Raw genomic sequence first — 21,030 nt, forward strand, 5'->3', positions numbered from 1 at the left:
GCAAACAATCCATTTGTAAGACCCTGACATAGCTATGAGCTAGGTGACTAAGTCTTTAAGAGGCATGTCGCCAATTAAAACTAGACAAGAAAAATTACTTTAAATATTTGACAATTAAAATGTGACCATGACCTTTAAGCCAGGGATCTGGGTTTTACATGATTTTTCGAACATACAAATGCACACATGGACAAAGTTACACTATGTGAGCTTGTCCCCTCACTCTCAAATTCTTAATGGCCAAGACAATCAAAAGACTGCTTGTATTGTTAATTGCACAATAAGGTACAGTACAGTAATTTGAGGTATTAGGCCCATAATAGAGTACCTTCTTTATTGAAGAGTATTCAATTCCTACCATAACCTACTTGCTGCAATTTTCAGGGGCGTAGTTCAAAACCCCCATGGGACCAATTGTTTCTTCTTATTTTCCATTTTTTTCTAGTAAGTTTTCACTTCTTCAAGATTGTTAATGATTTATTGATAAAATGGGGAAAAATCATTTGATAAGCGATTTCATGCTGTTCAAAGTGAATTTACTCTGCACAGAAGGTAGAGTTAGACATCTTTAACCTTTAGCATGCAGTAAATTGTCATCTGCTGCAAATGGTTCTTCTAAAATTGTAAAGTTCATCTATTTGCTCCAAAATTGGAAGAATATATTGTCAGAGTAGCAAACAGCTTGGAACCTGATCAGACGCCGATTTAATCGGCGTCTGATCTGGTTCCTAGCTGTTTGCAAAGGCTGTTAAATTCTCCTGCAGCAGGCTAAGGGTTAAAAATACTGAGTTACATTGGTAAAGTCTTTATTTTGCCTTCAATCTTTAGATTACTATTGTGGAAGAAATGTAGTAGGCTTTACTCTGCCCCAAGTTATTTTTGAATGAAGCGGCAAATTCAAACAGACTCACAGCATTCGACCTTAATTTTTCATGTTGGAGTTAGAGTTCTGTCACATTAAACCTGTTATTGAGGCCTCGTATAAAAGATGATATGACAGTTTTATTTTAGTTTAATATGTTTACAATAGTTGATGTTTCTTTCATAAAAAATAATGGTAAATGATCTCTGTAAACGTTTTAGATAAGGCCATCACTTTGAAATTTGTCCCCACTTGAGCTTGAGGAAATACCATTAATTATACAAAATTAATAAAAAATGGCACGGTAAAAGTTTTTAAAAATTTGCAACACAATGTAAAGCACGGTCAGCTGTAAGAATATACCAAGCAAATGCCATTTCTTAAACATTACTATTAGGGGCCTAATACCTTAATAACTAAAATAGTTTATCATGTACAAGTTTGCGGACAGTTAAAGGCCCGCATGACCAAAGGTAGCCTTTTACAAAACCTTCACTGGGGGTATGGTACCCTTACTGTCTATATGGCCTTGACAATTCAAAGAAGTAGACTTGTGCCTTCTGCCATAGTGTATATACAGTTGAAATTCAATATCTTGAACTTGCTTATCTGAAAACTTGAGCTATCACGAAAACATTTTCATGTCTCATCCCAAAAACACGTGCAAAAAAATATCATTTTTAAGTCGAATTTCGTTACCTAAAAGTAAAACGCACTATTCCAACTTGAAGATACCGAGTTTCAACTGTATTTGGAACATAGCACCAGCATAAACTTACTGGCTTAACAACCATGATTGTGTAGACTAAGATCAAACCAGGCACCTACACCTGTACTTGCATTAACAAAGTTAAATGATTACCTTTAATTTTGTGATCCCAGCTCTCGTTGATTCTGTTCCAGCAGTAAGTTCAGGCACAACTGTTGATCCCAGGTACTGAAAAACATTACGTTCTAATTATAAACATTCTAAAAATAGATATTCGCAAAAATCATAATTATCTCATTTGCATATTTCCTTCTTTATTCAATGTAGCTTCATCCCATCCATAAAACCGTATCATGACTGGCACCATTGTACAAACCAATATATATACGGGCACATTTTTTTTTTTTCAAGACACCATCATGATGTCATTTTTAGGCAACATTTCTCTGTTGATAAATATGACGAAATTCTGGTACATGACAACTCGCTCTATATACAGTTTACAGACTGCGCAGACAGACAAAAACTGTGACACTGACATTAGCGCTACTTCTGTTGATATTACATTTTTTTGTCAGACAGCCAAGTCAGCAAACTTGCATATGAACTTCAGTGGCATGTATCATTCTATTACCGGATGGCTTGCCGGTCAGTACCCAACAACCATTGCCAAAGGCAAAAAAGTCATTTAAAAAGTATTTTTTACATGACATCAGAAAAATTTTCACGTTATTTTTCTTTAAGTTAGTAAAATTTATTGTTTTGAACTATAAACAAAATATGGACTGGCAATTTAAAGGAGTCCTGTAATATTTGTTATATATTCCTTCTGTCGTTTCCGGTAGCCCATCTCCTTAACCTTTACCTTGCTAAATTTCTATAACGACTGGTCTATCTTTCAATTTTGGCAGTACCACTTATTATTTAAAGGGGTGTTCACAGCAAATTTACTGACTGAATAGCGAACAGTGCAGACCAAGATCAGCCTGCACGTCTGGTCTGCACTGGTCGCAAAGGCAGAATCACTTGCCGCCAGCAGTCTAAAGGTTAAACATTTTGTACAGGGTAGTGGTTGAGAGGTTAAGATAGCTTACAGCAAATGACTTCCCTCTCTTTGCCACTAGTTCAACCTATACCGGGGTACTACTGTTTCAAGCCATATTACTGTCCTATGTGAGGAAGCCATCCAGCTAGCTTACCGAATACTTAAGGTACAACCTAGGGATTCCACCTGTGCCAGAAATGAAAGTTCAGAGGTACTCTTGGGATCTTCCTTCCCTATTAAAGCTGCAAAACTGTTATAAAAGCAATGTTGAGGGTGTGACCCAAAGGTCAACAAACCTTAACTTTCTTTATGTATAAATAAAGGGAAGAAACTCTTACTTCTGAAGCCTCAATATATGACTCCCTGATTGTGTTAAAAAATGAATGCTTTTCTCTTCCAGGACATTTTGTGAAGATCGGTTTAGTTTTATATAAACTTTATATGATATTCAGTGTTATATATGATCATCATTATTATAACCAACACAGTAGTTTCTCTTTCTTTTAAAAGCTTTCAACTCTAATAATTAAATGATTATCTTACAAAAGACTTTTTACTAGAAATATGGGACAAATTTTCTTGGCTCAAACATATGCACTTAGCCTACAGAATTAATTAGAAACATTTGAAAACTTTCTGGATGACATCACACTAATACAATTTAAACAATATTACATCTTTCTATACTCTTGATGGACGTTTTTGTTTTTGTTAGGTTTATATTGCACTGACACAATTATAGGTCATATGGCAACTTTCCAGCTTTGATGGTGGAGGAAGACCCCAGGTGCCCCTCCGTGCATTATTTCATCTTGAGCGGGCACCTTGGTAGAACCATCGACCTTTCGTAAGCCAGCTGGATGGCTCCCTCACATGAAGAAATCAACGCCCTGAGTGAAGCTCGAACCCACATCTATGAGGGGCAAGTGATTTGAAGTCTGCGATCTTAACCACTCGACCACATAGGTCCCCTAATTGGTGGAGGAAGTGTCTCTAACGGTATTATTTCAGTGATAGGCAGATACCCAAGCATGACTGCCTCACATGTGAGTGGAAAGTTAATCAAAGTCAGTGACAATAATCACTCCCTTATTGAGGCCCTTGCGAGACAGACTCACCAATGTGACATACCATTCATTCAGCCTAGAGATTTCTCTTTCTTCACAGATAACCCATAAACAATACAGGTATAAACAGTTACCAAAATGCAAGCACCTCTTCTGAAATTGGCAACATAAATGTTTCTACAAACTGCCAATGACAAAAAATACCATTTTGTTGAAAGAAAGAAAGCCACTTACCTGTGCCGTGTAATTGCAACATCCCTTTATTAACATCTCTGGTTTATGTCTCCATTGTTTGGCAGGGCTCGATGTCTGTGCCATGTGTGGAGGCCGTACATGTATATTACTGTTCCGTATTGACTGACCAGTCTAAAACAAGCAGAGATTAGAGAGGTTGTGACTTCAATTTTTAATAAATTTATAGACATTGTATTAAGAGACCACACAAGGGACTGCCAAAAATGGTCTCTAAACAGATTTTGATAAACACAGAATGACAAGTAATATGGTGAACTGCTGATATACAATGCACACAAAACTATGAATTAATATTTTGCCTTTATTCTTTAGATTACATATTGTGGAAGAAATTTAGGTAGGTTTTACTTCTGCCCAAAGATAATTTTTGAATGAAGTGAGCAAAATTTAAACAGTCCCACAGAACATGACCATAACTTTTCAATGTTGGAGTTAGAATTCTGTCTCATTAAATCCATTTACTTGAGGCACTCTAGAAAAAATGATATTCACAGTTTTATTTTGTGTTTTATTATTGTTTACCAATAGTTTGGTGTTTCTTTTATCAAAATCAATGGTATAATGAATTCTCTGCAAAAATGTTGGACAGTGGCCATCACTTTGCAATTTGTCTCTACCTGAGCTTGAGGAAATAACATAAATTATACAGAATTTATCAAAAGCGGCACGGTAAAAGTTGTTTAAAATTTGCAACACAATGCAAAACACAGTCAACTTTAAGAATTTAACTAGCAAATATCATTTTTAAACAATACTATTAGGGCTCCAATACCTTAAACAAACCCATGTATTTCATACCCATATTGCCATACTGAATCTACTTCACTGAAATTTATTTCTGAAATACAAGTTGAAGAACAATTTTGATAAATTCAGCAAGTCCATCATTTTCAATACAATGGACATCCCCAAATTCATTGAGGTCAAAGATTTATTTAAAAATTTTACTGTTTTTTTCTTGAACACATCATCATCTTCACTGCTGTCGATAGCCATCTGTGAAGACTCTTTGATATCTTCTTCTGACGAAGAGACTGGTTTAACGTTAGTGTAGTCTTTGAACAAGTCTATGTTATTAAATGGCGACCGGTCTTCTGGACTCAAAGAACTTAAACTTCTCTTCTTCTGAAAAATGAAATAAAATTCTGTGGTTTAAGTAAAACATACAATCATGGTTTATTCAGTAAATGGAGAATCAGACTATGAATCAAGAGTTGTGAGTTTGATCCCCCGAGCATGGCGTATGTTCTCCCTGATGATATGACAGAAGACAGTGTGTCTAAAGCCCTTCAGTGTCCTCCTCTGATGCATGCTTAGGAAGTTGTCAATTACTTGTGTGGAAAATGGACTAGGTCCAGGTTAAAGTGAATACTGCTGTGTAACTGAAGTTCTACACAGCATAAATATAAGCTAATCAAATAGAACAGTCTTATCCCACTACTGTACCAACATCATCAGTGTCATCAGCAGCATCATGTCTGCTCAAGGAAGCCAGACAAACTGTTTCCTGCTGCTCTGATGCAAATAATTTGAATTTAACATTTTCCCTGCTAAATTTCTAAAATGGACTGGTCCATCATTCAATTTGGGCAGTACCATTTATTATTTGAAGGGGTATACAATGAAAATTTACTGACTGAATAGCGAACAGTGCAGACCATGATCAGCCTGCACATACGTGCAGGCTGATCTTGCTCTGCACTGGTCGCAAAGGCTGAACTTGCCAACAGCAGACTAAAGGTTAAAGACAAGGTTTCCCATATATTTATGGAATTTTCTATTTAAAAACTTCCTTCAGGGAATTTTGAGGACAACAAACCTGTGTTGGAGTGTGTCTATCTATGGGTTTCCTCTCTCCCAGGGAGGCTAGGATCCTCTTTCTATGGCCCAATGTGGAAATATCTAGCACCTGAAATTATAAAATAGTTATTTTTATTGAGTTGAAAGTCACATCAAAACAATTAAGGTAATTCGGTGATTTTCAACCTTTTAACACTTATCATGCTGGACATGATTGATTCTGCCTTTGCGACCAGTGTAGATCATAATCAGCCTGCACATCTGTGCAGTCTGATCAAGATCTGCACTGTTCGCCATTCAGTCAGTATCTTTTTGGTAAGCACCCCTTTTAACAGTTTACAGTACTGTCCAAATTCAAAGATGGACAAGTTCAATATAGAAATTTAGCAGGGTAAGGGTAAATGGTGAAGGAAGAACCACAAATATTCTGATATTCTGCAAACCAGCCACGTTGCTTTAACCAGTAGCATAACTACCTATTACGTCCAAAAGACACGGTCAGCACACAATTTTCACAGCTTGGTTTATTACATTAATATTATAATCTTAACTGGTTAGATTGTATACCAAAATGCATCAGAACTGTTCAATAGTTCAATTTAAGCAAATCAGACACACTAGTAAAATAGTAAATGTTTGTATATCAAATATCAATTTTATAATCAGTATTTCATATTGTCAGTCTTGGATAGGAAATGAAAATATCTTAAATAAATTCATAATTATTTCAATTAACCTTTTCACTGCTAAATTTCTAAAATGGGCAGCAGCAATTATCATTCAAAGGGATGTTCACAGAAAATCTACTGACTGAATAGCGAACAGTGCAGACCATGATCAGACTGCACGGATGTGCAGGCTGATCTTGGTCTGCACTGGTCGTCGCAAAGGCAAAACCACTTGCGGCCAGCAGGCTAAGGGTTAAACACCATTCTAAACCACTTCAAAATGATAAATATTGGAGGTAACTTGACATATACTGTCATACAGCATTATTTTGTTTATGTCCCTTAGATGTGAATACACAATTCATAATGGTAACAAATTATTGTAAGGAAACTACTGGCCACTGGCAGGATAGGCAAACAGTTAAAATGAATGATGATTAAATGGTTCTCTTTCTCAGTACAAGGACTATATAGTACAGTGGAGTCCGCTTATTTGCATACCCAATTTGTCAAAGCAAAATATGCGAATAACCGGGCTATTTGTTTATCCGAATACACGTATATGGCATCTGTTTCGGTATGCTTCGGCTGCTCTAGGAGCAATGGTTATTACTTTGAATCAATACGGCAACATTAATTGGAAAATGTGTCACTAATGGAGTGATTAATCATACCTGTGTATGTTTAATAAAAAAATAAAGCTGTAAACGACAATAATGTTGAAGTATTTTTGACGAATTGATAGCGAAAGTACTGTCCTAATTATAAGAAGGAAGTAGAACGTCATCAGCAGTGTAGCATAAGAACTGCTACAAGTGTGAGAATTTGTCATGCACTGATTGACACCTAGGCGACGTGAAACAGCTGATCGGCTAGAGTAATTCACAGTAAATTGTCGGCGTCTTTTGATAATTTTTATCGCTGTTTGCGACCAAATTAGTGGACTTTTAGCCAAATGTGTTATGCAATTAAGCGGGACGGATTAAAAATTCAATGCAATTATGCGAAAAACTTTAAAAGTAATTATATAGGGATCGATCGGTGCTTCAAGTTCGTATGCGAATATCCGGGATATGCAATTAAGTGGAACGTACTGTATAGCCTTTGCCAGCAGCACCTATGAAGAGGGCACACCTCTACAACTGCGGGTATTTTCATCAGTTAGAACTCCTGGGGAAACATCTGTACAGCGACAATTGCTGTACAACAAACACATTTAAATCTTCCAAAGAATGTTCCTAACTGTTTGATTCCCCTTTTCAGTATCAAGGTTTCTCCTTGGTTTCTCTTTAGATCTATGACAATACCATTGATATAGATATCATTCTAAAGACCTCCCATAGGCGGTAATAGGAACTTTTTAAATTTTCAAAATATCTTGGTAAGTGATGAGCTCATCTTCTAAATATGATTTTGGTAGGGTATTTTCCATTGTAAATTGCAGCCACTTTTGACACCAACATTTTTAAGAAATTCAATTTTGTATTCATTTGTGAATGGACTGTTACAAAACTTGTAGTATATCTTTGTTAGCATAAAGCAATATTTCAATGCAAACATTTGGTAAACTCAAAAAAAAAAATATGTTTCATGATGATTTTCCCCAATCATAACAGTGGAAAAAATATATATTTTTAGGCATAAAATTGACAATGCTGAAGATATTTTTTTTTTCCAAAACATTACTACCCTCCTCTGAGTTTATATATCTACATCTTGCAAAATATATCCAAAATTCCCCCAAAGAACCCCAAGGTGAGCCTGATTCATACAATACCAGGCTATCCCAATCATGTGATTGTTACACAGAAATGCACCAGGATGTTTCAGTTAGGCAATTTGGCATGTCCCACGTGTACTGAACTGATGTACTGGCAACTACCCCGAATGAATCAAGTACAAATTGGGCTAAATTGGTGAACTGGTGAAAGTAGGGTACACAATCCAGTCCACCTCCTATTATGGATTAGATGGATCAGACTAGCAACATTGTGCTGTATATGGTATTTAGCACATAAATACCTACCGTTCTTAGCTGCAGTTCCCAAAGGATACTCTGAACTTTTTCCATTGTATCGTAACCATGAGACGTAAATGTTTCCAGGTAATCTGGAAGCTGTAAGGACATCAACCATTCTTCAACTGAAGGAGGAAGGTCCTCTGGGTCTGAAACAACAAGAACAATTACCATATAGGTATACATTTCCATAACAGAAAATGAACAGTCATAAATTAGAATACAGGAAATCAGGACAAGAACTGTCTAATGACAGCCAGCTAGACTATTAGAGCCGCCCCATGAGAAAACCAACATAGTGGCTTTGCGACCAGCATGGATCCAGACCAGCCTGCGCATCCACGTAGTCTGATCAGGATCCATGCTGTTCGCTAATGGTGTCTCTAATTGCAATAGGCTTTGAAAGCAAACAGTATGGATCCTGATCAGACTGCGCGGATGCAAAGCCACTATGTTGGTTTTCCCATGGCATGAAAAACCCTTTTCCAATAATACTAGCTTACATACAAAAGCTTTGCCAAAATTCAGAAAATGTTGAAAAGAGATCATAGTTTTTGTAAACTAACCTGGAGTGGTCATTTCATATGCCAATGACTTATGAAGACTTTGAATGCATTCAGTACATTAGTTCCTGAGAATCATACTAACTTTCACCAAATTTCTATGATTGAAAGATGCATAATTTTGACAGAAAGTATGCAAACGACTTTTGTGGAGTTTGACAAAATTCAGCCCATTAGTTTCTGAGAAACCTTATCTGAAAAAGTTTGAACAAAAATTTATGTGTTCAAAACTGGCCGCAATTTTGACAAACTAAAAAGCAAGAGTTATGTAATTTGCCTTGTGAGATCATCTCATGATGCCAAATACATTACTGAAGTTAAAAAGCATTTAGCTTGGTTGTCTTCAAGAAAACTGCTTACATGCAAAACTATTATGACAACAAAGCTGGATGGCTTCCTCATGTGAAGAATTCTACCCCCGAGCAAAGTTTCAAACCCAGATCAATGAGGGGCAATGTTTCGAAGTCAGTGACCTTAGCCATTTGACCACAGAGGCCCATATAGTGGCTTTTAGAGCCTGGTAGTCTCTCTTCATAGTTGGTCATTAGCACAGGTTGGACTGTACTGTATAAGCTCTATTCATAACCTTTGATGAGCAAACAACTTACTTCATAAAAGAAATTTTTTCATACCAGTTTCACTTGTCTTATTATTTGTAAATGACAGACTCCGCTGAAATGGTTTTTTTAAAAATGTAATTTTAGAACAAATTGCTTTAACAAAAAGTTCCTATCCTAGAGAACCAAAAAACTGGTTCCAAATTTATAAACCTGAGTTTGAAACCAGTCTCAAAAATGTAGCTTTTGATTGGTGAATTTAGAGCTCTTTTTTTAATTGTCCAATGGAAAAATTGCATTCCTCAGACTGGTCTCCAAGCCTAAAACCCTGTAATGATGTTTTGAACAAATATTTAACCCACCTATAGGTTTGAGGAGAGGTAGATTTTTTGTAGCTTGCAGTATTTTTTGTCTATGTCCGTGAGTCAACACACCTATCTGTTCCAGGTCCTGCTCTTCTAAGATATTAGAATCCTGAAAGAAACATTGCCCAACATTTTATTAACTTTCTTCACTGTAATCACATTTGCAGATATTATATATATTGTGTATATATATATATATATATATATATATATTGTGTGTGCGAAGATTTTGTTCCAAAAGATCAACTTACAGTCACTATCATAAGAACATATTATCAAACAATGACCTTGCACCCATTCATCAGAGGGGATTTCCTTCTAAAACTCAAAAATGGTGCAAGGTAAACTAATTTTTGAACAGTAAAATAGACATGAATGCAGTTGGATATGTAATGGAGTATGTTTACAAACTTCATGTTCTTCTTCAAAATCATCCTCATCACCACAATCATCATCATCATCACCATCATCCTCATTACCACAATCATCATCATCACCATCATCCTCATTACCACAATCATCATCATCACCATCATCCTCATCACCACAATCATCATCATCACCCTCATTACCACAATCATCATCATCACCATCATCCTCATTACACAATCATCATCATCACCTCATACCACAATCTCACCATCATCCTCATTACACAATCATCATCATCACCATCATCTCATTCCACATCATCATCACACCACATCTCATCAACATCATCATCATCACCTCATTACCACAATCATCATCACACATCATCCTCATTACAACAATCATCATCATCACCATCATCCTCATTACCACAATCATCACCATCATCCTCATTACCACAATCATCATCATCACCATCATCCTCATTACAACAATCATCATCATCACCCTCATTACCACAATCATCATCATCATCCTCATCACCACAATCATCATCACCATTATCCTCACACAGTGGACTGAACACAAAATTTGGACGGACAGACTTGACAATGTGAAAATTTTACGTCTGTAGGTCTGGATATCTGGAACGTTGTGTGTTACAAATTTCTATTTTACCAAACTTTAATCTTGTTTGAAAATTTGATGACACCTATGCAGGCTGTTAAAACTTACCAGGAAATCGATGTTGTCGTAACCATTGGCAACAAAGGCATTCTCATAGTGTCCCAATGCTAAAGATTCCAACCACTCTCCTATGCTGATCATCTGTCCAGAACCTAACAAACAATATCAAATATTTGTGTCAGGTAATCTATATGGACAAGCATGAAAATCATGATGATTTAAGAAATTTTTCTTTTTTCCAACTCTTTTCATGCTTTCAATAGAAGTTAATATTAAAACTTATCATATATTTGTTCTTTAACTTTTTTAACTAATTATCGAATCTTAACATGTAAATTTCATATTGTGTGTTTGACGTCATTTGAAATGATATTTTAACCGGCATCCTTGTGTTCATTAACATCTTTTTTTTTTTCAATTTTACAGTTGTGAAAGAACAAATGTATATAAATACATGTGTAACAAAAAGACTTTTCCATCAATAAATATGCACTCATTCTTTCTCAGAGTAATATCATTTAATGAATTTGACATCTTCACAGATAAAAATTTTTTTGTCTCCTGAAAAGTGACCAAAACTTACATACAGGAGTTTCAAAAAACAGTGATAATACACTATGACAGAAGAAACAATGGCCTTAAAGCAGCATGCCTCCAGATTTGGCTAAAAAATAATCTTTCTTTCAAATAGAAGTTTTGTCAGAATATGAATTTTTGTTTCTAACATATTTTAAAAGTTCCAAATCAAGAAAAAAAAGATGTCCGCGTTGGGAATCGAACCCCGGACCACCGCGGCAATAAAGACATTTTCCTGTCGTCGTAACCAATAGCGCTATAGCTGAAGTAGTGAATAATGACTTCAAAATATAGATATTTATAATGGAGACAGTTTACCTGGAGTAAAAACGTGACAAACTCTTTTCGATTTTCACCGCAAAAAGTACTAAAAACAGCAAAGTCTCATGTGTTTCCGTAACATACAGTTTGTCAGTAATTAAGTTTTAAAGCCTTCTTAAGAAATATAGCATTTATTTCAAGATATCTAAAAAAAAAAATTTTTTTTTTTTGTTGTCGAACAATCTCGAGGCATGCTGCTTTAAAGATATTTAAAACACAAAAGACTTTTAAATATATCTGTTTGTAATATTTAGATAGTAGTTTGTTACTGAGTCAAGTTAGTATCCAAGGACCCAATTCAAGCTGATCAGTACCAAACAGTAAAACTAGATTATTTTAATACGTACAGAACAATTTCTTGGTTTGTTTTGGGTTTTAAGTGCTGTTTTTCTACCTGTTTTCAGCAAGTAACTGCTAATTTCTCAACATGTATCAGAGGTGGAGATCAAATAATTTCAGATATTATTAATGCCCTTTATCAAATTGTCATGTAGACCAAACACCTTACGATGTGATCAAAGACATTACCCGTCCTTCATAGATCCGCACTCTCTCTACCAAGCTATAAGCGGGTAGACTAAACAGAATACTGAGATGCCCGCCCGCTTAGCTCAGTAGGTTAGAGCGTTGGTCTACGGATCGCGGGGTCGCGAGTTCGATCCTCGGGCGGGGCGTATGTTCTCCGTGACTATTTGATAAACGACATTGTGTCTGAAATCATTAGTCCTCCACCTCTGATAATTCATGTGGGGAAGTTGGCAGTTACTTGCGGGGAACAGGTTTGTACTGGTACAGAATCCAGGAACACTGGTAAGGTTAACTGCCCGCCGTTACATGACTGAAATACTGTTGAAAAACGGGGTTAAACCCAAAACAAACAAACAAAAGAATACTGAGATGCAATTAAGGACTTATGTCATCATGATACATTTCAGTTATTTCTCAATTAGAACATAATGGAAACTTTTATTCGGGAATTAAATACAAGCTACTCATTTGAACTATAGTGCTAACCACACACTGTTACACTGATTAAACTATGGTTAGCGTACTTGAAATTCAATGAAGCGCAGAAACCGAGTGGCACCAGTAAATCTGCATCTGACGCCTAAATGAAATACAGCACTTGTTTTTTAATAATGCACTTTTCCCTTCGCCTAAATGCAGTACATTAAAACTACATTCTGGTCCCAAGTGTATAAGTGCCAAAATAATGTAAATACTTTCTGCAGATGAAATTTGTCGAATGCTATCTAAATTTTGATATAATTTCTAGTTCATTTACAAACTTGCAGTCTTTAACAGATGGGAAAAACGTACTGTTTGGTACCATTATCAACCTTGATTTTGATGATATGTATTAGGATGAGTATATTAACTGATCTAGACTACTGTGCACAATACTGAGATACCTGCTAACAGTTTGGTGAAGGCTGGCTGCAAATCACGCACAAATACACTTTCTCGTGCAATGCCACCCCCAAACGATTCCATTATATCTTGTATCTAGAGAATAAAGTTGTGAAAATCTCTCTAAAAATGCATAAATATATAGGATCAGTCTACAGATATATTCAAGATGCTTGAGAAGCATGCAGAGTAAATGTCACATGACCAATCCAGGTGAATGAGATGCTTACATGGAAAATGTTTCAATGTCACATGACCAGTTCCAAGTGATAAGGCGCTTGTTAATATCACATGATCATTTATGTTGAAGTGATGCTTATAAACTGGTCCAACATGCTTGCAAGACAGTGCAGATGGTTTTCAGGAATAAATGTAGTTTTACCAGTTTATAAATAGATGATTATAAGAATCTTTCACTGATTTATGTACCAATGGGAATATCTGACTCGAAGGTAACTATTTAGGCCATAACAAGGTTCTGATGTGTTATATACACATGTACTGCCAAAACAGTTACCCAATAGGTGGATATTCCCATCTACATCCATCGACAGGTTCTTTTTCTTGCGTTTCATGTTCTACAGAAAATAGCAGAAAGAAAATGAAGCACTTTTTTCTTAAAGGAGCTGATGGATTTATGCATTCTTTACTAAACGACATCACTAATGACATCATTTACAGCACGATAGTCAAAAATCCCTAAATGTTAGACAGGTTTCCCGTCATTGGTGAAAACATCAGCAACTTCTGCCTTGTATGCAAGAAATTTGTTTTGTTTCAGATATCTACTAAATGGGTTTACATTCAGCTAATATAATTTTACATCATATGACTTGACATAGATGAAAATTCAAGTACTTATGTAGCATATTGATAATTTTTGTACAGGCGATCTGTTCAGGTTCTGAAACTACAAGAGATAGGGTTAGACATGCAAAATGCATCATGCGCAGCACCAAGTCGTATCACTGAGGGATACCTCGTTCTCTTTTAGTCAGGAGCGAGTCCATATATGCCTCAAAGGCCACGTTAAATTCTTCTTCGCTCTGGGTATGAGATGGCGAAGTGAATGAGGTCAAGTTTCCACCAAAACTTGACATTATATCTGCTATCTGAAAATTGTCATAATGTATTTTTTATACAACAGCTGTGAATGATAACATTAAAATATCAGTATTTTTTTTTCACACTAATAAAGGTAAATATCTTTCCACACCAGGATCTGACAAAGTACAAAATACTTCAGAAGTTTTCAAACATTTGTATAGAAACACTAAGGTTTACCTTGCTGACAAATAAAATTCGAACAGCTATCCACTTTTGTAATTCTAAGCATTTTTCATAATTAATTTGGAAAACCATTCAATAGCACTTAAACAAGGCTGTGTGCCTTCTAAACCCAAATCATCAAAACCTCCCTCATACTATTTGATCATAGTAGGTTATCGATCAATTTCTCAAAGTAATGATTTAACATAGTGAAATTAGAGACTATTTCTTAACTTCACTTTTTCCCTATAATTTTCCTTTGATGCAAATGTGAGTAAATTATATAAAGTAGATAAATGAGCCGCACCATGAGAAAACCAACATAGTGCATTTGCAACCAGCATGGATCCAGACCAGCCTGTGCATTTGGCAGCCTGGTCAGGATCCATGCTGTTCGCTTTCAAAGCCTTATTGCAATTAGAGAAACTGTTAGTGAACAGTATGGATCCTGACCAGACTGCGCGGATGCGCAGGCTGGTCTGGATCGATGCTGGTCGCAAATGCACTATGTTGGTTTTCTCAAGGTGTGGCTGAAATATTGAACTAACTGACCTTTTCCCACTCCTCGGAATCATCGAAAGTTGTAGATTCTGTGGCTGAAGCCCGCTTCACCACTTCTGCATCAATCGATTCCATCACCTGATCAATATCTATATCTTCTTCTTTATCCATGGCTGGTTTTAGGGGTGGTGGTTCTTGATTTCTGGCTTGACTGTGCCGTAGGACCTCATTGTAAAATTTGGAACGTTCCTTACATGGATTGCCGATTGTAGAGCCTCTTAACAGACCTGGAAGATGCAGTATTGTAATATGACAAATCGTGTTTATTTTTAATATTTCATGCTTACTGTGGTGTCCGGTTGACCTGTTAAGAAATAGTGCTACCATTTTTGAGGGACTCTTTCAAGACATATTAGATGAAATAATATACAGTGGACTCTGAATCAGTTTTACCCCGTACAGAATAATTCAATTAGGCTTCATCCTTATGATGTGTGGACTAATTCACTCCAGCTACTTATAACGAAATTATTACTGGAGATGTATTACCTCTTCATCATGTTTGTTGTTTTGATTGGGGGCCTCCAATATTGGCCAAGTGGTTAAGGTCACTGACTTCAAATCACTTGCCTCTCATAGATGTGGGTTTGAGCCTTACTCATGGCATTAAATTCTTCATGTGAGGAAGTCATCCAGTGGTTCTACCCAGGTGCCTGCTCGTGATGAAATAATGCACGGAGGGGCACCTGGGGTCTTCCTCCACCATCAAAGCTGGAAAGTTGCCATATGACCTATAACTGTGTCGGTGTGACGTTCAACCCAACAAATAAATCTTCATCATGTTTAAATTAAATAAAACATGCATTCCTTAAAGATTTTAAAAGAGAGATATTTATTATGAAGGTAAGTAAGAACATGCCTGTTAAGAAAAGGCCTTTAAAAGTAAAATAAAAAAGCCATGTTACTGCATACGACACTGGAGTGTAGTAGCAAAACTAGATAATACTAAAATACAATACACTATTTCTCAGCAAATTATGAAAACCAACTGAAATACTGGTAATATATCATCAATTGCTCTTAAAAACAACACTTCTATATTAAAGCTGTAAAACTGACAAAAAGACCAAGTTATCTGTTGCATATTTATCTTTTATTACTTACAAAGCTCAGATGAGCTTTGCAAATTGTGAGATCCCATTCAAAAAATATCATCCTGTGGACATGATAACCAAAACAGACACCAGAAATAAAGACAAGATGCACAAATAAACCAGATCATAGACCAAACGAAGACTGGAATGCATGGAATTGGAGTTTGTCATTCATCACAGTACAGGTAATGGATGCAAGTAATTACACCAGAAACCCTACTGTCTGTCTGTTCCAGTATTTATTACTTTTCTGTAAAAAACAGCTTAGTCTGGTCTGAAGATTTCAGTGGAATTGAATTGAAAGGTGTTAACTATGATTTCAGAGCCAAAAGATGTAATTAGAAGTAATGAAAAGCCTCATTCCTGTTCAGTTTCTAACCAAGCAGAACAAACTTTCATTAACAGATCTCTACTTAAAGCTTGAAGTAAACTGCTCCACACAAAGTTATTTCCGAAGTACATTTTAAGTAAGTTCCATTGCACTAATGTAAGAAATAGTTTGCCACATTCCCTAGTGATGATTGATAATTTGTCATAAATCTAAACTGATGAGGATCAATTTTTGTCACATTCAATAAATATGTCACTGACTAAGTAATTTACTATATTCTAAAGAGATGATAATTTGCCATATTTTGAAGTGCTGATTTCTAATTTTCCATATTCTATAGTGATGATCAATAGGTCTTGCCATTCTTCTGAAGCAATGGGAAATAATTTGCCACATTCTAAAGTGATGTTAAGTAATTTGCCATATTCAAAAATTATTAGAAATAATTTGCCACATTCTAGTGATGATAAATAATTTGCCACAGTGAGACATTGAATTTGAAATATTCTTTAGTGATACTAAATTATAAATTATCTCTTTCCAAAGTGATGATAAATAATTTGCTACATTTAGAATTTATAAGAAATAATTTGCCATATTCTTAAGTAATGACAAATCATTTATCAATTCTGGCCAACTGATCTTGCCATTTTCTAAATAGATGAAAGTGGTGATATTCATTTGCCACAAATTTCTGACATGTTGACAAAAAAATTGCATAATTCTTCAACTGTGTCATTCAATCGCTTTTAAAAGTAAAATGGTAAATAGTTTGCCCACAACTAAACACATTACAAATAACAACTCAAATTCTGAGGTAATTATGAAGCCAACCAACAAATCATTTGATAAAGAATTAGTTAAATCATGCCATTTGCTGCCATATCATATAGAAAGCTTATTCAATGTAAGGGAAAGACAGACAGAGTAGATGGGGTGGGCCGCCAGCAACACTGAACATTCTATTTACTGATACTCACTGTTCTTAACTCCACCTAATAAATACAAATCATAAAACTCAGCAAACATTCTTTCAAAATGACTTTATGATTAGAAGGAAACATTATGACAGACATTGTCATAAACAAGTCAGCAGTGAATGAAGATAGCATCAAATATTTTCCACACAGCGGAAATATTTCCATAAACAAGCCAGAGACCAAACATCAACATAGCATAATACACAGTCTGCAAAAAATCTGGAAAAAAAAAGCATAAACTTTTGAAATTGTTTCAAGTTATTACATACTGCAACGAAAGTGGCAGAAAACTGATGGAGTCAAAACTAAGACAAATAACAGATGATCATTTTAATATACATCTATTATTCCAGTAATAAATTCTTCAATTTCCAGCATCTGTGAAGTTTTCTGATTTATAACATAATCATAAGACTTTATCAGTATAGACACACATATTAATTTGAACTGAACAGCTGGTTCCTAATGCTGTAACAGCCGCCTATAGGAATTGCAGAAACACGTTTACAATTATTTGTCTTAGGGCATCCTTAAACATATTAAGCTTCCAAGCACATTTCACCTGCATCTACTTGTGCAATTAACAAAAGTCATCATACTGCCTAAACGTAACTGTCAATCGTCTCAACAAATATTGCTACATTCAAGTAAGTATAACTCCTTATAGCTTGAGGTAAGGAGCTCTTCGCAGTAAAGCTCCTCATGCTAGCAGTCTCAAGTAAGGAGTTCCATGCAGTAAAGCTCCTCATGCTAGCAGTCTCAAGTAAGGAGCTCTATGCAGTAAAGCGCCTCATGCTAGCAGTCTCTAGTAAATAACTCTTTGCAGTAAAGCTCCTCATGCTAGCAGTCTCAAGTAAGGAGCTCTATGCAGTAAAGCGCCTCATACTAGCAGTCTCTAGTAAATAACTCTTTGCAGTAAAGCTCCTCATGCTAGCAGTCTCAAGTAAGGCGCTTTATGCAGTAAAACTTTTCATGCTAGCAGTCTCAAGAAAGGAGCTCTATGCAGTAAAGCTCCTCATGCTAGCAGTCTCGAGTAAATAACTCTTTGCAGTAAAGCTCCTCATGCTAGCAGTCTCAAGTAAATAACTCTTTGCAGTAAAGCTCCTCATGCTAGCTGTCTCAAGTAAGGAGGCCTATGCAGTAAAGCTCCTCATGCTAGCAGTCTCGAGTAAATAACTCTTTGCAGTAAAGCTCCTCATGCTAGCTGTCTCAAGTTAGGAGGCCTATGCGGTAAAGCTCCTCATGCTAGCAGTCTTGAGTAAATAACTCTTTGCAGTAAAGCTCCTCATGCTAGCAGTCTTGAGTAAATAACTCTTTGCAGTAAAGCTCCTCATGCTAGCTGTCTCAAGTAAGGAGGCCTATGCAGTAAAGCTCCTCATGCTAGCAGTCTTGAGTAAACAGCTCTTTGCAGCAAAGCTCCTCAAGCTAGCAGTCTCAAGTAAGGAGCTCTTTGCAGTAAAGCTCCTCATGCTAGCAGTCTTGAGTAAATAACTCTTTGCAGTAAAGCTCCTCATGCTAGCTGTCTTGAGTAAATTACTCTTTGCAGTAAAGCTCCTCATGCTAGCTGTCTCAAGTAAGGAGGCCTATGCAGTAAAGCTCCTCATGCTAGCAGTCTTGAGTAAACAGCTCTTTGCAGTAAAGCTCCTCATGCAAGCAGTCTCGAGTAAATAACTCTTTGCAGTAAAGCTCCTCATGCTAGCAGTCTTGAGAAAATAACTCTTTGCAGTAAAGCTCCTCATGCTAGCTATCTTGAGAAAATAACTCTTTGCAGTAAAGCTCCTCATGCTAGCTGTCTTGAGTAAATTACTCTTTGCAGTAAAGCTCCTCATGCTAGCTGTGTTGAGTAAATAACTCTTTGCAGTAAAGCTCCTCATGCTTGCAGTCGCGAGTAAATAACTCCTTGCAGTAAAGCTCCTCATGCTAGCAGTCTTGAGTAAATAACTCTGTGCAGTTAACTCCTCATGCTAGCTGTCTCAAGTAAGGAGGCCTATGCAGTAAAGCTCCTCATGCTAGCAGTCTTGAGTAAATAACTCTTTGCAGTGAAGGCTCCTCATGCTAGCAGTCTCGAGTAAATACCTCTTTGCAGCAAACTCCTCATTCTAGCAGTCTTGAGTAAATAACTCTTTGCAGTAAAGCTCCACATGCTAGCAGTCTTGAGTAAATACCTCTTTGCAGCAAGCTCCTCATGCTAGCAGTCTTGAGTAAATAACTCTTTGCAGTAAAGCTACACGTGCTAGCAGTCTTGAGTAAAGAGCTCTTTGCAGCAAAGCTCCTCATGTCTCAAGTAAAGAGTTCTTTCCAGTAGAGCTGTTCATGATAGAAGTCCCAAGTAAAGAGCTCTTTCCAGTAAAGCTCCTCATGCTAGCAGTCTTAAGTAAGGAGCTCTTTGCAGTAAAGCTTTTCATGTTAGCAGTCTCAAGTAAATAACTCTTTGCAGTTAAGCTCCTCATGCTAGCAGTCTTGAGTAAACAGCTCTTTGCAGTGAAGCTCCTCATGCTAGCAGTCTTGAGCAAATAACTCTTTGCAGTAAAGCTACACGTGCAAGCAGTCTTGAGTAAAGAGCTCTTTGCAGCAAAGCTCCTCATGTCTCAAGTAAAGAGTTCTTTCCAGTAGAGCTGTTCAAGATAGAAGTCCCAAGTAAAGACTGCTCTTTCCAGTAAAGCTTTTCATGTTAGCAGTCTCAAGTAAATAACTCTTTGCAGTAAAGCTCCTCATGCTAGCAGTCTCAAGTAAATAACTCTTTGCAGTAAAGCTCCTCATGCTAGCAGTCTCGAGTAAAAAGCTCTTTGCAGCAAAGCTCCTCATGCTAGCAGTCTTGAGTAAACAGCTCTTTGCAGCAAAGCTCCTAGTGCAAGCAGTCTTGAGTAAATAACTCTTTGCAGTAAAGCTCCTCATGCTAGCAGTCTTGAGTAAATAACTCTTCGCAGTAAAGCTCCTCATGCTAGCAGTCTTGCATAAACAGCTCTTTGCAGCAAAGCTTCTCATGTCTCAAGTAAAGAGTTCTTTCCAGTAGAGCTGTTCATGATAGAAGTCCCAAGTAAAGACTGCTCTTTCCAGTAGAGCTCCTCATGCAAGCAGTCTTATGTAAAGAGTTCTTTGCAATAGAGCTCTTCATGATAGAAGTCCCAAGTAAAGAGCTCTTTGCAGTATAGCTCTTCATGCCTGAGCAGTCATTAAAACTACTAACCCCTTTGCCTGATCATTTGCAACAAATCACTCTTCTTTGCTCAAGGGGTATTCAATTTACTTACATAACTTTCATACTCTTACAATATACAATTATGTTCAGTTTGTGAGTACACCATCTTTGGACAGTACAGAGATGAAATAACTTTGGAAAACAATGCTGTGTCTCTGAATTTGAACACTTGCATCAATAAAAATGCAGCTGAAGATCTAAGGTGGAAGACATTTCAAATTGTACAGATTTTTCCACAATAATTAGCATCCTTTCCACTATCTAGAGTATATTTCTACCTGAATTCTTTTAGGTAATAAAAACTGCTATTTCCATGGTTGAA

At 36.4% G+C, this 21,030-nt stretch overlaps 1 protein-coding gene across 5 annotated transcripts in view; it reads right to left on the reverse strand.

Moving 5' to 3' along the window:
* LOC123535910 (ankyrin repeat and sterile alpha motif domain-containing protein 1B-like) overlaps positions 1–21,030 on the reverse strand; it is a 171,081-nt gene that overhangs the window by 64,392 nt on the left and 85,659 nt on the right. For 4 of the 5 annotated variants that reach the window (XM_053529276.1, XM_053529275.1, XM_053529277.1 and 1 more), the window contains 9 exons: positions 15,096–15,331; positions 14,254–14,386; positions 11,016–11,119; positions 9,906–10,017; positions 8,433–8,572; positions 5,758–5,847; positions 4,887–5,063; positions 3,918–4,049; positions 1,725–1,799 (listed from right to left, as the gene is read on the reverse strand). In XM_053529276.1, the coding sequence (XP_053385251.1) occupies positions 1,725–1,799; positions 3,918–4,049; positions 4,887–5,063; positions 5,758–5,847; positions 8,433–8,572; positions 9,906–10,017; positions 11,016–11,119; positions 14,254–14,386; positions 15,096–15,331 (1,199 nt within the window). Of the gene's footprint in view, positions 1–1,724; positions 1,800–3,917; positions 4,050–4,886; positions 5,064–5,757; positions 5,848–8,432; positions 8,573–9,905; positions 10,018–11,015; positions 11,120–13,276; positions 13,371–14,253; positions 14,387–15,095; positions 15,332–21,030 lie in introns of all 5 variants that reach the window. The other variant, XM_053529278.1, reaches the window with a different exon arrangement.

The sequence above is a fragment of the Mercenaria mercenaria genome, chromosome 17 (assembly GCF_021730395.1).
Source record: "Mercenaria mercenaria strain notata chromosome 17, MADL_Memer_1, whole genome shotgun sequence".
In the NCBI taxonomy this organism is placed as follows: Eukaryota; Metazoa; Mollusca; class Bivalvia; order Venerida; family Veneridae; genus Mercenaria; species Mercenaria mercenaria.